The sequence below is a fragment of the Phaenicophaeus curvirostris genome, chromosome 2, assembly GCF_032191515.1.
Source record: "Phaenicophaeus curvirostris isolate KB17595 chromosome 2, BPBGC_Pcur_1.0, whole genome shotgun sequence".
NCBI lineage: Eukaryota > Metazoa > Chordata > Aves > Cuculiformes > Cuculidae > Phaenicophaeus > Phaenicophaeus curvirostris.
The window spans coordinates 77,609,288-77,625,422 of NC_091393.1; the positions used below are offsets into that span (position 1 = coordinate 77,609,288).

Sequence of the window (16,135 nt, forward strand, 5' to 3'; positions counted from 1 at the left end):
CAACTCCAAGTATTTATAAATATCTCTCTCCTTAGTAAGAGCTGAACAAAACATATTTTTAGATGAGGCTAGGCCGCTCCTTATGACCTAGGAGTGGACCGTATCTGAACAGTTCAAATTATTCATCTGTGTTGAACCTTGTGGGTTGGGGAATTGGAAATAACATGGAGACTATTATACCAATCCCTGCTATGTGGCTTTAGGGGAAGCCGTCTGGACCCCCACCCCACGTATAGCGCCAAACCCTGAAAAATTTGGGTTTTGCCATGGTATTGATGCTGGTTAATGCTACAACCAGGTGTCTGCAAACATTAGCTAGTGAGGGACAGTGAAGCTTTTAAAAATCAAGTGCACAGACCAAAAAGTACATGCCTTACCTTCAGCAGCTGCCTGTCTCCCTGTTCCTCTGTCTTCCTCCCAGCATACTGAGGCAACTCAGGAAAAATATGGCATCTCTACATGCCAGATTATACTGGGGATGCATGGCTTTTTGGCAGTGTTAGTTATTCTCTCAGAAACAATAAACTTGCCCAATGCCCAATTTTTCCTTTTTTTTCAGAAACACTAGTTGATGTATCGAGTAACATTGCCATTTTTTTCTGCCAAGCTAGACACTTTGTGTACACACAGCAGAACTATTTGGTGCTTGTCTTCAGCTGGTGCATTGTACCTGCCTGTGAATGGCACAACTCACTATATAAATCTATGATTTACATGTAACTCTCAAATAGTTGGCTGTCAAAATCTTGTGGAGTGGATTAGTCCCAGGGTACTGGGATAAATGGACCTTTTGCTCTGACTCAGTATGCTTGTTGTTATATCCTAAGAAAGAAGTCACGTTGCTAACTTGATGGGTGCATTCAAAGCTATATCATGCTGGTAAATCTCAAGGCATGACAATATGGGTATCATGGAAGGGTATTTTTGAAGAGTTTCCAGCAGCACCTAGCTGGGAAAATAGAAACCGTCCTGTTTCCAATTCCCTCTTCTCTGTTGGTAACTAGAGATCTGCTATCCAGAATTAACACTTTTTGTCATTACCTCTACTTCCCTTTAAGGAATAGTATTAAAAGATACTCAAAGTAACTACAGTAACCCAATCTCTGGAAGTGAAGCAAATCTCATGATTGTGGTGTTTAAGCAGGACAAGAAGACAGAGACTTTTGGATGATTAGACTGGGTTTGCAAATATATTTTGGATGGGGATGGATATTCTGGATTTTTTTCCCAATTATGGGGTTAGCAATAGGGATATACAGAGAACTTTGTAAAATGGTGATTTCTGTATAATTAAAGGTAATAATTAATTAACTGTTGCTAGAGTGGGTCTAATAGGTGAGAATCAGGTCCAGTATTTGCAATCAAAGATGATCTTGTAGGTGTTAATGGATGATTTCTGTTTGTATAGTGGTACAGGATCTACCTACTTATGCTCTGCCCTTCTTGTCTCCTTTTCTCTCCATGTGGGTGGATTTTCCCAGGTTGGAATGGGTTTTGGTCATTATATTCAGCTAAGGCTATCAGTCATGGGTGAGAAACATAATGCTGATTGTTTTCCCTTCCTTTTGAATTATTTGCAGAAAGAGATGGGTTCAACAGAAGACCTTTATCTTTCCACACGGAAGGTGAAAGAGCTGTCTGTGATTGATGGCCGGAGGGCCCAGAATTGTGTTATTCTCCTTTCCAAGTAAGTGTGCTAAGCCTAAACTCATAGGATATGCCGTGGTCAATGTAGAGGCAAGAGGAAATGGAATTAGACGAACGGAAATGTTTCTTTTCCCAACAGTCCTGCTGTCTAATACCTGCAGAGATTTGGAGAAAAGTCTCCTGTAGTGTCATACAAACACACGTGTCTCTGAAGAGTTAGCTCACTTAATAAATATATGCACACGCATATTTTCTGTATGAAACAGATAGATACCAGGATGTATCTGAAGACTCATCACTAGAAAACTATTAATACTCATAAACCGATGAAAGTAGCTCTTTGGTAGTGCTTGCACTCCACACTTAGGTGATGTATCCCCAATGCTCTGTGTACGTCATTTGTTCTGTATGGGGTTTTTTTGTAAATGTTGCTCTGAGCCTCTCCCTGGAATACAGAAGAGCTGAGAGTGGTGTTAATCTTTGTTACTTTTGTCTCTTAGTGAGAAGAGCGGTAAATGTAAAAAGAGATACTCAAGAATTAAGTCTTGTATTTGAAAGTTAGGTTTTAGAAGCCAGGAGTTGCCTTTGCATGCTCCTGCAATGACTCTAATGCCTTCTCGTGCTCTGACATCAGAGCCTTTTTAATGCTTTCCATGCCTTTCTACCAACATGAGTACTGATCTGGATGTCTGTCTCTAAACATTAAATTTGTGCAGACACTTATCCACCCGAGTAAGTTGCCTTTCCTGCCAGAGAAGGGACAGCAGGGCTGGAGATAGATCTTGGGAAAGCTGTGGAAATATTGAGCAATAAAAGTGCCTCACTGATCAGTAGGAAAACGTGGGTTCATATGGATGTGATTGCTTGTCTGCTCTAGCAAGCTAACAGTTAAAAGCAAAGTTGCAGCCAGACCACCAGGATCAGTGTGAGTTCTTTCCATTGCTTAGTGAAACCCATGGAGGCTCTCATTATGCCACTTACGTGGTGTTATCCTGTACATCATCAGGACCCTCACCATCCAAACCAGGAATGAGGGGAGGCTTACATTTCTCTCTGCAGCATTTGCCAACACATGTCTTTGCTGGTGTTGGCAGCTGACTGCAGGCCAGGGCAGAGGATTGGGGAGGCATAAGCGGGGACAGGATTTTCATACTGTTTGACAGGCCAGCTAAAGCATATCTGGAGTTCAGATTAACTCATGTAAGCACATGGAATATTTCCTAGAAGTGATGTGCAAGCAGCTGGGCTGAGGATAATCCAGGAAGGTGGGCCATGACTTAGTATGACACTAGATAATTATTCTATCTCCAAAACCAAAGCAGTGTGGATGGCAGCAGTACATGTTTTTCACCATTCATCTCTTTTGCCATGCAAGTCTGGCCCATTCTTACCTGGAAGGAATCCTCTCTAAACGATGAGAAAGGACAGTATTTGTGATTCGTCTTCCCTTCTGCTGCCTCCAGTGAAGCGGCATTGAAGCATGAACCTTGCACTTCAGGGTACACAGCATGTGTTTTCTCTAGGTGTGCCATGAAGCCAGTCCACCTCAAGCTGGTCGTCTGGACTCAAAACAGAGATGAAAAGCTGTATTTTTGACTGTCAGCTTCTCCACTAGGAAACATCCTGATCTTACTGTTAGCAGACCTGTCATGAATGACAGAGATTTGGAGACTTTGCTCACTGTCCCTAAGGAACCTGCCAGTTTACATTGTGCCCTGTTAAGTTTGCTGTGCTACGCTGTGGGAAATGCCAGTCACCACAGCTATCACTGGTTTAGACCATTTGATGTTTGTAGCAGATAGTGTTACACCCAGGATATCAGAAGTATCTTACAGCTTGGCCTGGGATTGCTACTCCTCTTCAAACTTCCCTTTTAAAGGCAACTAGAAAAGTAAACATTTTGGGGAATTAAAATGTCATCTCTACATTCATGCCTTTTTCTATTCTTTGTGCTTATATGGTTCTGTTACTAAAGAGAGCAATTGGGAGGATTGGCTGCAGGCAATAACTGAAAGGGGTTTATGACCCCTTTACAGGTTTTTTCATTACCCCATTTCTTCAGGGTTTAACCTAACGGAGGGAGAGACGCTCCCAGCCCAGCCATTCCTGTTTGCTGCCATGCCCTTGCTGCTCCCATAGCGCACCTTTCATATATGTGTGTGGGGGGGTGTGCATGCATATGCAACAAGAGGGGATTTAAAATTGGTGACAAACAAAGAGAGTTTGTAAAACCCTGAGCTTCAGCCCTAGCTTTCAGGTTGCCACAGTATCTGCCAACAGCTGTTTCTAATTGACTGTTACTGTGCATATATCCCTGTAGTTTATTCCCCCTTTGTTTACACTTAACTGTCCTGTCCTTTAAAGTAAAATAGCTGCATGGGTTGGATTTTCTTTCCCTCCACTACTCAAATGTTTTTGTTTTACTAACACTGTGTTAGAAGGGGTCAGGCAGAGCTCATATTTCATATGGTCTAGCAAGCCAAAACCTAGCTAAAGTGAGAAATAGATGTCTCTTGCTTTCTTTTGCAGAGAGACTGCAGCATGGTTAGACTGAAAAGAGAAGAAAATTTAATTGCTAGCTGATTTTTTGCTGACAGTTAACAGATTTGTAAGCCTTCACCCCATTCTCATCTCTATTTTCATTTTTAAAAGCCCTATGTCAACTACTTGATAGCAGCATCTTCCAGTTTTCCTGTAGTGGAAGGGTATAATTGTCCTTGTTTAATGGAGTCTGGTGGATACAAAGCAAAGCTCTGTCCCATAGGCCAACTGTAAAGGTTTGAATAGGCACAAGATCAGTTTATCTCACAGTATTTCCAGTAGGCCATAATTCAACTAGGATATGGAACCATCTGTCTGTGGTGAGTCCAGACGCCCATCGGCTTCAAATCTGGCTTTCTTAATGGTGTTTCCAACATACAGTTATTTCTGTCACACTGGAAATCTGCTATTCCCCATGAATTTCCTGATGTCTTCAGCTTCCACCAGACTGAAGATTTACTGTCAGACTTGTGTGGTCTGGAAGAGTCATCCCAGATCCCTGTTTTTCCCTGCTTTCATCTAGCAGCTGGAAATTTCTCTGACCTCTCTCACCAGTATAGCTTCTCTCTGCTTCCATTACTTTAGTAACAGGTAGTATTTTCACTGCTCTATTGTTTTTGTTGTAGCATGTCTTTAAATGTTCTTGCAGAACATGCCTAAGACATTCATCTCTTGCTGTCTTGCTCTGTGAAATGCTCTGGAGAGGTCCAATCCTATGAAACATGTTGCTCAGAAGAAGGCTGAATGTATACTTATGGAACTCCTTTTGTGCAAATTATTTTGCATTCCAGTAAAATCATTATGTTAGTGTTCTTCGGAGATGTTTGTTATTCCTTTGGCCCAGTTAGTCAGCAGTAACCCTCTCAAGAGGCTGGAAACAGTAGGAGTGCTAGCAAAACATCATAGAACCAGTAGCAGCAGAAGGCAGAAGCTGACTACACAAAAATAGTTTTACATATGAATATGACAGTAGATAGATACTAGCAGGCAGTTTCACCAAATGTGTGTAGCTTTCGTGATTGTTAATTCAAATATCTATTAATAAGGATGAAGAAAAGGGACTTGTGCAGTATTTCCAACCAGAATACTAAAGAGACTGAGTATTTTTCTCATGCAGCTGTGCCTCCTCAGTGCTTTTAAACCTTTTCAGTTCAGACATTAACAGGACAAGCTATTCAGCCAATGTCAGTCTCCGTGTACTGCCCCTTCCATCCTCCTGTCCCCATGTGCCTTTCTGCCATATGGCTATACAGTATTCACCCCTATTTCAAGCTAGATTCCAAGCAGTATCATATTTTGGGGTACAGATCTTGATATAGAAACAGCTCATGCGATTCAGCAGTGTGCTGCTTTTTAAAACACTAGGCAATAAACAGTGCCTCCTAGGTTCCCAGAGACATTTTCCATTTTTAAGTTAAGGTCTGCAATAAATGGCTTTACCTGCTATTCCAAGTATGGTAATCTCCATAGTTAAACTGAGCATGTCAGTTGGTGCCATTCTATCACAGATCACAACCTGGAACTAGCAAGCAGGGTTGTAACAAAAGATGAACCGCTGCCTCACCAATACGTCACTGTAATTTGGGTATTCCCAAGTGTGACCCTGTATTGGTCTGCTTGCCCACCCCCAGATCCATCTTGGTAAGAAACTGAAATGATCTGGATGAAAAGTAGCTTGGTGACTCATGATCTTTTGCTGAGGGAGAAAAGGAAAATAAAAGGAAAAGAAAGGGATAGTAAAACAAAAGAGAAAAGAAAAACCTGTTTCTTTATGCATTTGGCAGAATTCTTTCACAGTTAAGTGCTGAAGACACTGGTGTTTTTTTTCCTAACATGTTGATATAATGGTATAAGATGTGCCTGGTGAAATGTCCCAGCTGTTTTCCCCAAATGTTAAGGCACAGTCTTCTTCATTGATGAGATGAATTGGCAGCTGAAATATGAGGACATGAAAAGAGTAACTGCATCTTTTTTTCTTCTGGGTGAATATGTCATTAGATCAGCCTGACTCCTGAATGCTTCTTCTGAAAGAAGGATAACTGTTTTCCTGCTTTTACTGAGTAGTGACAGTGAGTATTCCCAAAACGTAGATATTTAACAGTCTGAAGCTTGGCAGTTGTACAGGACCTTAGAAGAGCTCAGAAATTAGAGAAGGCTTATGTCTCAGTCGCAGACTTAGGTGTGAATTGAGTAGTAGCCTGTGCAAAATGAGTTGTGGAGATGGAGCAGGCTGCAGTCAGTAGAAGCTAAAATCTGGTGAGCTATACAAACTAGGCTTAGGATGCAGCTAAATATCAGTCAGTGCTTCTCACTGTCTCAGCTGCTACTGCTGCCATCTTTTGGAAGTACTATGGTTCAGTTCAGTTTGAGGAAATAGCCTTGATACATGATAATTAGTCCAAGTCTTCTGCAAGGTAAAAGGAAGAGTGAGATTTTGATCTCTGTAGTATGGGAGCTTAATGTAGCTGTAAGAAAACTCTGGGTTCTCTGTTAGTAGGCATACATGCTTCTTTCTTCAAAGCTAAGCAGGATCTTAGGAACAAGCCCATGAAGTAACTCACTTTTTCCTCTGAGGGGGCGAGATGGTTAATGACCGACAAGTATTCTGCTTTGATCTATGGGAGGGAGGAATGAAGGAGGGAGGTTACTGTGAGTTAAATCAATGGGTATATTTAAGAAGTAAAAATGAGCAAGCACTGGATGTCTGTAAGGGAAGTTGATATAAAACTGCAGTATGTCTCCCAGGCATGTTCAGAGTCAGGCTGCTGGCTTTCTCCAAGAGAACAAAACAATAAACCACTTGATGTCTGCAAGTGAAGCTGGTGTTAAATCAGCCGAGGTGTCCTGGGGAGATTAATGATGAATTACTCTGCAGAGTCAATAGAGATTATTTATGAAGCCGGAGGGGATAGAGGGAGGCAGGCTAAGTACCATATCAGAAGTTATTTGGTACTTGTTGAGCTTTAACATTGCTTGAAGATGACTCAAGCAGTTGGACTTCCATATGCTGCCACCAGATGTATGGGTGATGGAAGAAGGAGGGAGTATTCTCAGTAAAGATTCTTTTCCTTCCTCGTATGTCCATGTCAGGCTGCTGTTGAACAAAAAGACTCAGTATCTGCACTACGGATGAATTGCTGCGACTAAGGAAAAGAGCACTGTATTTACTTCAGGTCATATTTACTTCCTGAGTTTTGATGACAGGATTCATGATTTGGTGAAGTGTAAGGCAGAGAGAATACAGCTTTAATCATATGCTGTTATGAATTGAGTTGTCTGCAGCAGCTGGAGGAAGAGTGCCTGCATCTGCTATGCTTGTAAGAAAGTCATTTCAGACTTTCAATAGATGCTGAAATGCAGTTTCTATAGTGTAAAATTTTGGCCCATAATTCCACTTTAATTTGCTGTCTGTCCCACATGAGTTTTAGGTTTTGAGGGATGCCTCTATTCAGTTCTAAATGGAAAGATTTTACACATCTGCTTTAGGTTCCTCTTTAATCATTTCACCTGTTTCTGTTTAAAAGCAACACATCTGTTTCATATTATTGCTGGCCATCTTTAAGATCTACTGCGTAGCTGGGCATGAGTTTTGAAAATCCAAGAAGAATCAATTAACAATTCTTTGGCCAGTTATTCAGCCAGTTTTTAAGTGAGAAGGTCCCTGTTTTGTGCTTTTGATGCTTACATCTCTTGAAATGCAGCCTGCCCCAGAAGAGGAACAAGCCCATTTTGGAAGACTAGGATTGTTTTGCTGTAAATATTTCTGTACTTGTAATTGGATTGATAATAATCTAGGATGCACACCTGCAGACACCGTGACCCCATTACAGGCCTGTAAGTGACTAAGTTAAACTGCTTCTCAGCAGGAGGCTGGCAAGCCTTCTGCTTCTTTCTACTGTGGGCTAATCCATTCCAGCCAGATGTTTTTCTGCTGATGGCAGGGCACAGAATCATCCAAGAAATATAAGTGTTTGTATAACTGTCTGTCCTTGGGGCTCTCAATTATTTTTGAACAGAAGATGCTTAGAGTGTATTTAGTGCTGATGAATGGCAGCAAACAGAGGAGCTTGGAGTCTGAAGTCCTTGGGCTCTTGAACAGAACAACAAGATCAGCAATAATAAGTGCTACAACTTCTGTTGTGTTGACATAGCTCGTCTGTCTGTTCATCCTATTTTCTGCATCCCCAGACACACACAAAGGTATTCATACTGTGTAATAGGGTGGTCAGTGTAGCAATTGCTCGAGTTAAGTGCATGGAAAATCATGAAACTGACCCTCATTCTTTTTATCTTCTGTGAAAGTAGCAACAAAAAAACCCTCCACCCTGGAGTTCATGAGTGGGCTTATTGCGTCTCCTCTGACAGATTGTGTGCCTGTATTATAAGACACAGCTCATCTTCAGGCTCCGGATTCAGGAAAACATAAAGGTGCTCTCTAAAGGGAAAAAAACCCAACAAAATGCAGCCCTTTAAAAACTGCAGGCACTCAATTGTCTAGGCATGTGCCTATGTGTCTGCTAGGAGCCAGGACCACACCCAACAATACGTTTCTTATCTCTCAGTGGTCATAGGGTTTGATCAGTTAAGGGTCACACAATCATGAACTTTATAATTCATAATTATTAAAACAAAAGAAACCCTTCAGTTTTCTGAATGAGACTGTAGGACTTTATACGGAACCCCATGTACTGAGGTTTGCTGTTTTGATCCTGAGTCAAACTGATGACTTAGATTAAAAAGTTTGCAGCCTTTTCATTGTAAAATTTCCATCCTTATATCTAATCTAAGCGTGGCCCAATTAAATAACTTTTCTGGAAACTTGAGTAACTTTATCTTACTCAGCTGGTATAAGTTTGCCCTCCTTCTCAAAAGCAGACAGGATGACCAGCTAGGAACAGAGTGAGTGCACTTAGTCCAGAGGTGTAATATTTAAAAGATTTTGAATGTCTGCTGATTCATATTTTAGTTTCCAGCTGTTGGTTATATTGGGCAATATTAAAATGCTTTAAGTTTCTTAGATTCAGTAATATTTCCTGTCTGTAAAAATAAAACTTTCTTTTGCTTTTACCTAGTTCCAAAAATATGATTCTAACCAAATGGCAATAGCATTGTGAAATTTCAACATGTAATTTCTTAGCACTGAAAACAGAAACATTCTGCCTCATGGTTCAGCCTGTGTCTCATTTATATTTGCATTTTCTCTTTCTGCTATTAATTAATTATATTGATTGTAGAAGGTCCGTGGAGACTTCAGACTCACTCCTCAAATATTTCTTTTCACCCTTTCCTGTTTCAGTCCCAAAACTGAGATTTTCTTATGGATAGCTTTTCCTTTATGGTTCATTTGGTCCTCCCCTCCTCTCCTGAAATGACTGATAAGTGTGTCGTGGGTTAGGGGTGGTAGGGTAGAATTTGTCACTTTTGCATTTCTTCTTTGACATCTGCACTGAGAACCACCAAGTTTATTTCATGTAATTTAACAACCTCTCAATAATCAAAACTTTTGACCTCTCCTGGTCTGCCCTGGATTTCAAGTGGAGACCTTGAGAGGCTTTTTTTGTAGCTTCTATGTTTTGTTGTAATGGTGACTATTATTCATTGCACGCAAATGAGCATGAGTAGATGGGAAGGAGAGTGTAATTTTAATAGCTCAGATAATATTAATAAGCTCTTCTTTTCAAAGCTTCTTTCATATTGGACATGAAACATGGATATGTAGATGCTGTTAATTCCTTCTTCAGCTGTGGCTGCTGACAGAGTTTCCTTAAAAAAAAAAAACCTGTTCCCAGATGTGTAGGAAAAAGATCAGTCCCATTACTTGTTACTCTGGGAGGTGCTTAATATTCACAAACTGGGACGTTATATGGACTCACAGTCACTTAGTATTCACGTGGATCTGAAGTGTTTTACTATAGCAAAAGAACTTGATGAAGGAGCTGTGTGTTATGGGGGAAGCTGGAAGCCCTTCTGATCTATTGCTCTTAATCATTATCTAATTTTGGATGTGTATATGGTTAGCTGAAGAGGATAAAAATATGATATATAGAATCTCTTTCTTTGGAAATCTTTCTTTCATCTTACTGAATAGTCTAGAGTAGCTTCACAGTAGAGCTTCCCATGGTTCTTTTGTGCCTTTTTTAGTGCAGCTTTTCACGCTTCCTACTTTCTGAACTGTTGGAGTCACTTAAATTTTGCACTAATGGTAGCATGTTGGTACTGTTGAAAGGCTGAAGTTGTCTAATGAAGAAATCAGACAAGCTATCTTGAAGATGGATGAACAAGAAGACCTAGCGAAAGACATGCTTGAACAGGTGAGAAAGGTTTCAGTCCAGATAGCTTACTCTTAAGTCCTTCACTACATTTTCACTTAAAGTAAGTGGATATATGTACTGATTCTGCTGGTATATCTGCAGATCTGAACTTGGCCTATCATGGCAGTGAAGCAGCACATGGGAGCATGAGAAAAAGATTTTTTTCCAGTGTTGTCAGATATACCTCCCTCATGTAACTTCGTCTGTATCAGGCTGATTTTGTAACAGTTTTCTTGATGCAAAATATGCATGATTACAGTTGGTATGATATTTCCTTTCACATCTTCTCTTCTCACCTGTGACATTCCCATCTCTTCTGTATATTACGGATTATTTTTTGTTGTTTTTCTTCTTTTCTTTCTTTCCTTCCTCTTATTCTCAGTTTCCCTTCTATGCCTGCAGCTTATCCATTAAGAAATGCTGTGAATCAGGCCATGTAGGTCAATGGTTAGAGCCAGGACTAGAAGAGATCTCTCATTCTAACTAGAATGGTTAGAAAGGGAGTCAGGGACTTTTCTGTCCCCTGCAGTTAGTTCACTATGTAGCTTGTGAGGAAAAAACCCCTCAATTAAACCACCATTGTCCAATATCCCCCATTTATAGGGAGTGAAAGATGATACTTTGACTAAAAATGCCTATGATAAAATTCCTTAGGAGTGCACAGAATGTTGTAATTCTGAACTGCCTAACAAATCTGATTCCTTCTTTGTGTGCAGTCACAGTATTTAATTGTGCACAAAAAGTGTTTCTATTTTGGAAATTTATATCCTAATTACCATACTATCTGAATGCTCTCAGTTGCTCTAGAAGTCACTGTAAGCAAACTGCTTGATACGCCTTGTGAGCAGTTTTTGTAGGTGTGCCCTTTAACTGCGTGCATGGCAATATTTATAACCATACTAAAGCACAAGTACCACCAGATATGTCAAAAATCTGTCAAAGTATGAGCTTTTAAGGTCAGCATATGAATAGCAGCCAGTGTCAGACATATCCACTTGCTTAGCTATTGTTTATTGTTTCAGCAGAGCAGGGCGGACCCAAGAGAGAGATAGATGAGGCTTTGTATGTACTCTAGGATAGGCACTATGGGCAGTTCACACTGTGTGTGACACATCCTGCTCTTGTTTGCATCAGTCTAAACTCCAAGTAATGCTGTGGGAATCAAAATTCTCTCTGTACATCTCTTTGGGTGAGTTGCAGTAGCACTTGGCCTTTAGGATTTAGAGATGGGAAATTCCCCATAGAATTAAAAAGCTAGGGTCATTGAGGGATAAAGGCAGAACAGCAAGCACAGGCTTAAAAAGGTCAGTTTTGTAGCCACAGCTGCACTTTTTTGAAGTTACAGTCAGATGGCTGAGTCAATATAATGCTTCCCCATGGTATCAGGGAAGTCTGAGGTCACTGCCTCTCCATCAGGGTTTGTGCCCCACTGTCCCTCTCTCCTTTTCCCTGCATCTCTCATCTCAATGTTTGGTTTGTCTTTGTCACTGTAGCTGCTGAAATTTGTTCCTGAAAAGAGTGATACCGACCTGTTGGAGGAGCATAAACATGAAATTGAGCGCATGGCCCGGGCAGATCGTTTCCTCTTTGAAATGAGCAGGTCTGTTTGATACATTATGGGAAAGTTCATGGAGGGCTTCTTGGAAGCAGCTGTAATTGTTGTGGAGAATGGATCATCTGGCACTGAGCGGGAACGTGCAAGAGATTGTGGGAGAGATTTCTGTTCATTACACAGACTTTTTATTGACAATAAGCACTCTCCGTGCTGTCATTTAAGAACCAGTCCCCTGCTGACTAACAGAAATCTGCATTCTCTGCCTAATGTTGTTCACACCAAAAGGAATTCAGATCCAGCTATATCAGATATAGTGTAGCCAGGAATCAGGATTTCATACAGATCCCTTCTTCCGTTCAGCTATCTCATCTCCTTATCCTCTGACCTTTCTCGTTTGCTACACCGCCAGTTAGGATTAACGACTTGTTCTGCCAATTGAGATGCAGCTGGCATCTACTGTTACTCTTATGTTTTCAGAGTAATGGGAATTCTTCCAGCTCCTTTTCAGATGTGATCAAAACATACGTTGAGGTCCTCCATTTTCATAACAAGGTTGATTATGTAGTGTTAGATATTTGAACTACGTCCATAATCATGTGCATAGTCCTCGTCAGACTCAACATCCAACCCTTAAGATTATGTAGGCAGCATATTGGCCTGGGCTTCGTAATACAGTTCCAGTTCAGTGTTGGCTTTCCTCTACCCTTCATGCAGAATTGACCACTACCAGCAGCGGCTGCAAGCATTATTCTTCAAGAAGAAATTTCCAGAGAGACTGGCAGAAGCAAAACCAAAAGTGGAAGGTATGGTTAAAGCTTTTGCTCAGAGTTGGGTAGAGAGGCAGGGAAGGTCCAGATAGGCTTGTCTTCAGAGGAGGTGCTGTTATATGCATGGTATGGTTGTAGAGCCAGTGAGTCCAAGGCATGTCAAGTGTTAACAAATGAATTCTCTCTGACACTCTTGTATGCATTGACTTAATTAGTCAGTTTCATCATTACTATATTGTGAATATGACCTGATAGATGTGACAGTGCTACCAGGCTGTGCTGAGCTGCCAAAAGCTTTCATAGCTTCTATGTGCAGATCAGCCTTCCCTTCTCACCTTCAAGTCCTTGCACCTTCATCTTCATGGAGCAGTTAGAGATGTCTTTGGATGGTGGTATTCTGGAAATGTGTAACTTACAAGGAGGGGAGTGGTATATGGCTTCTGTGCCACATCCATGTGGCACAACACATCACAGAGAAGAGGTGAGTGTGCTTTACTCTGCATTTTTTGTAATTGCTCAAGACTTGCCCCTCTTTTTGCTGGCTGTATTTTAGAGTGTGAGGTCCAGAACAGCCATGCATCTGGGTTCAGAGGAGCATCCTGCAGGCTAGAGGAGGTTCGTCTTCCTTCCTCTTGTCCTGCTTCTGGTCATGTAATTGCCAGAAGAGCAGTACACACTCAGACTCTGTTGCAGCGTTTACCGGGCAATTGTCAGATGGGCATTTTATGGTACTTCAAATTGTAGGCCCAAGCATGTTAAAGACAGCCACTGTGCTGTTGATTGATGTGCTGTGACCTGTTAATTTTTTTTTCTCTTTTCAAGCTATTCTTCTGGCATCCAAAGAACTCATTCGAAGCAAGCGTTTGAGGCAACTCCTGGAGGTAGTTCTGGCCTTTGGGAATTATATGAACAAGGGCCAAAGGGGAAGTGCTTATGGCTTCAAAGTCTCCAGCCTCAACAAAATTGCAGACACCAAATCCAGCATAGACAGGTAGGCTAGAAGGCCGTATATATACACGAATTAGTTACTGTGTCTCTGCCTCTTTTATCATTGTAATGAAAGTGGGGGTCACGTAGACCATTTAAAATAAGTCGTCTTTGGCATTTAAGTAGTGCTTTTCACTCTAGAAGATCCTGCAGCACCTGAGGCCAGCTATTAACACAGCACGCAAATTCTGCTGTTTCTTTGGATAATGCACATATGTTGTTGGATTGTATTTCGACAACACTGGGCAAAGATGACAAAAAGTTGTATTTCACAAATAACTGAAATAAACTGGTGGGGGGGGGAGGGGGCACATTTCTATGGAATTTTCTCTACCTACACCAGTAATGGAATCAAAAGGAATGGCTGAGAGAGACTAAGCCTGGTTTTATCTAGAGAAGTTAAGGAAAACGGCTTATTTTGGGAAGGTGGAGCTTACTGTTTACGGACACAAGCTGCAGGTCTTTATAGTGCTACCCCTTGTTTTGACTCGTATTCCCTTACTTTTTCTGGAAATTAATCCAGCTGTAACTGGATAGACAACACCACTTTTGGACTTCAGTAACGCTAAGGTTTTCTTTGGAGATCTATACTGGCTCTTGCTAACTTGCACCTTCCTTGACTTGTGAGACCTGCTGAGACCATAATTGAGGTGAAATGACTTCAGGCTGTGGCAGAATTAATAATGGCAGCAAGAAGCCATAGGAAATGCATCCCTACCTAATAGAGTTTGAACTAACAGAGTTCTATTTTGTCTACCACAATGCCCTTTCCATATTCCAAAGCTAATGCTTGTGTAGCTAGTGTTGAACATGTTTTGCTCTAACGTAGCTTGGCTTGATTTTTCCATATATTAAATATCCTGTGCAGATTCTGTTCTCTCACCATTTCCCAGCTCCCAGGCTCTAGTCCGTGTGAAGTGGTGGCCATCTGCTGTCTTACTGTCAGTTAACCACATAACACTGGCCTCAAGTAGCTGTTATGGCTGGCTGTTCTCTCTGTGTTCAAAATTCATCATTTACTTTACAAATTTTATTAAACCTTCTGCATCTCTCATTTTTATCCACTCCCACTTCAGCTGTCATTGCTTTTGCACTAGTGAACCTGACCAATACTCGTAAAGTATAGCTGTTATGTTACTGTAGGAGTTATCTTTGCAGCTTCTTCAGTCTTCAAAAACTAGTTCCTCTTCATAGTTATTAACTCTTTCCTGCATTGCCTCTGAGAGCAACTCACTTTTCCCTTACAAGTTAACATCACTTTCAGTACTAGGAGTGGTTTATTCTCTGAAGTATCTGGGGACAAACATATTGTGTTAAACAATTATCTTTTCTGTTACACCATCTACACAGCTGGATGGAAGCATACTGGTGCTTCCAGAATGAATCAAGACACAATATATTTCTTGAGGTTTTAGGAAGGATGGTTCATAAAGGGCTAATTCATTTCAGTCTGTGACACTTTTCTTTAACTAACAGGGCTGCTAACTACTGATATATTGGGTTTTTTGTTCATTCAAGTACATTTCCTACCCAAATATTTTTCACTGATTTGTTATAATCTTTACACAATTCTCCCTTCTTATTTTTTTTCTTTTTTTTTTTTTTTTAAGGAACATTACACTGTTGCACTACTTAATTATGATCTTTGAAAAGAATTATCCAGATATCCTAGATATTCAGTCTGAATTGCAGCACCTTCCAGAAGCAGCAAAAGTCAAGTAAGTCCAGTGCTATTGCTTGTCCCAGAGCTGGAGTTCCCGGTGACTTTTTCTAAACTCATGGCCAGCCTTACAGCTAATATGACTGTGCTCACTTCCTTGATGGTATTCAGCTGTACCTCAGCAGAGAATTTTGGTCCAAAAACATTTGTAGGTAACTAAACTGACAGCTTTACTCATATACGCCTGTATCTACTTTATTTCTCAATCAGACATTGTAACTATACTGGTAGTTGTTTATAATTCACTAACTGTATTCTATGATTGTTATTTAAGTTGCATGCTATTTTTTCTGGATAACTGAAGATCTGTTTCTAAGGTAGAGTCAGTTAGGCACAGAGGCCATTTTCAAGAAGGTCATTCAGACTTTTGCACAAATCAGTCCTGCACAGGAATGTGGAGAGCATCATGCTTTCTGCACAAATTTCAGTGCTGTTTTTTCTGTTTCTGTTGGTGTTTGTGGAAAATGAAAACACAAGCCATCCTCCAAAATACTATAAATCTTTTTCTTTCCAAAGTACTGTTCAAAAAAACAGGGATCTGCTCCAGCTAATGAAAGACAGGTAAAAAATAAATGTAGGTTCACACTTAAAGGTGTTTTTAAGATTT

At 40.7% G+C, this 16,135-nt stretch overlaps 1 protein-coding gene across 2 annotated transcripts in view; it reads left to right on the top strand.

The window, feature by feature from the left end:
• The window catches only part of DAAM2 (dishevelled associated activator of morphogenesis 2), a 212,208-nt gene that overhangs the window by 175,598 nt on the left and 20,475 nt on the right, over nt 1–16,135 (top strand). For both annotated transcript variants that reach the window (XM_069852534.1, XM_069852533.1), the window contains 6 exons: nt 1,581–1,687; nt 10,415–10,499; nt 11,993–12,099; nt 12,769–12,857; nt 13,644–13,812; nt 15,419–15,526. In XM_069852534.1, coding sequence (XP_069708635.1) covers nt 1,581–1,687; nt 10,415–10,499; nt 11,993–12,099; nt 12,769–12,857; nt 13,644–13,812; nt 15,419–15,526 — 665 coding nt within the window. The remainder of the gene's footprint in view (nt 1–1,580; nt 1,688–10,414; nt 10,500–11,992; nt 12,100–12,768; nt 12,858–13,643; nt 13,813–15,418; nt 15,527–16,135) is intronic.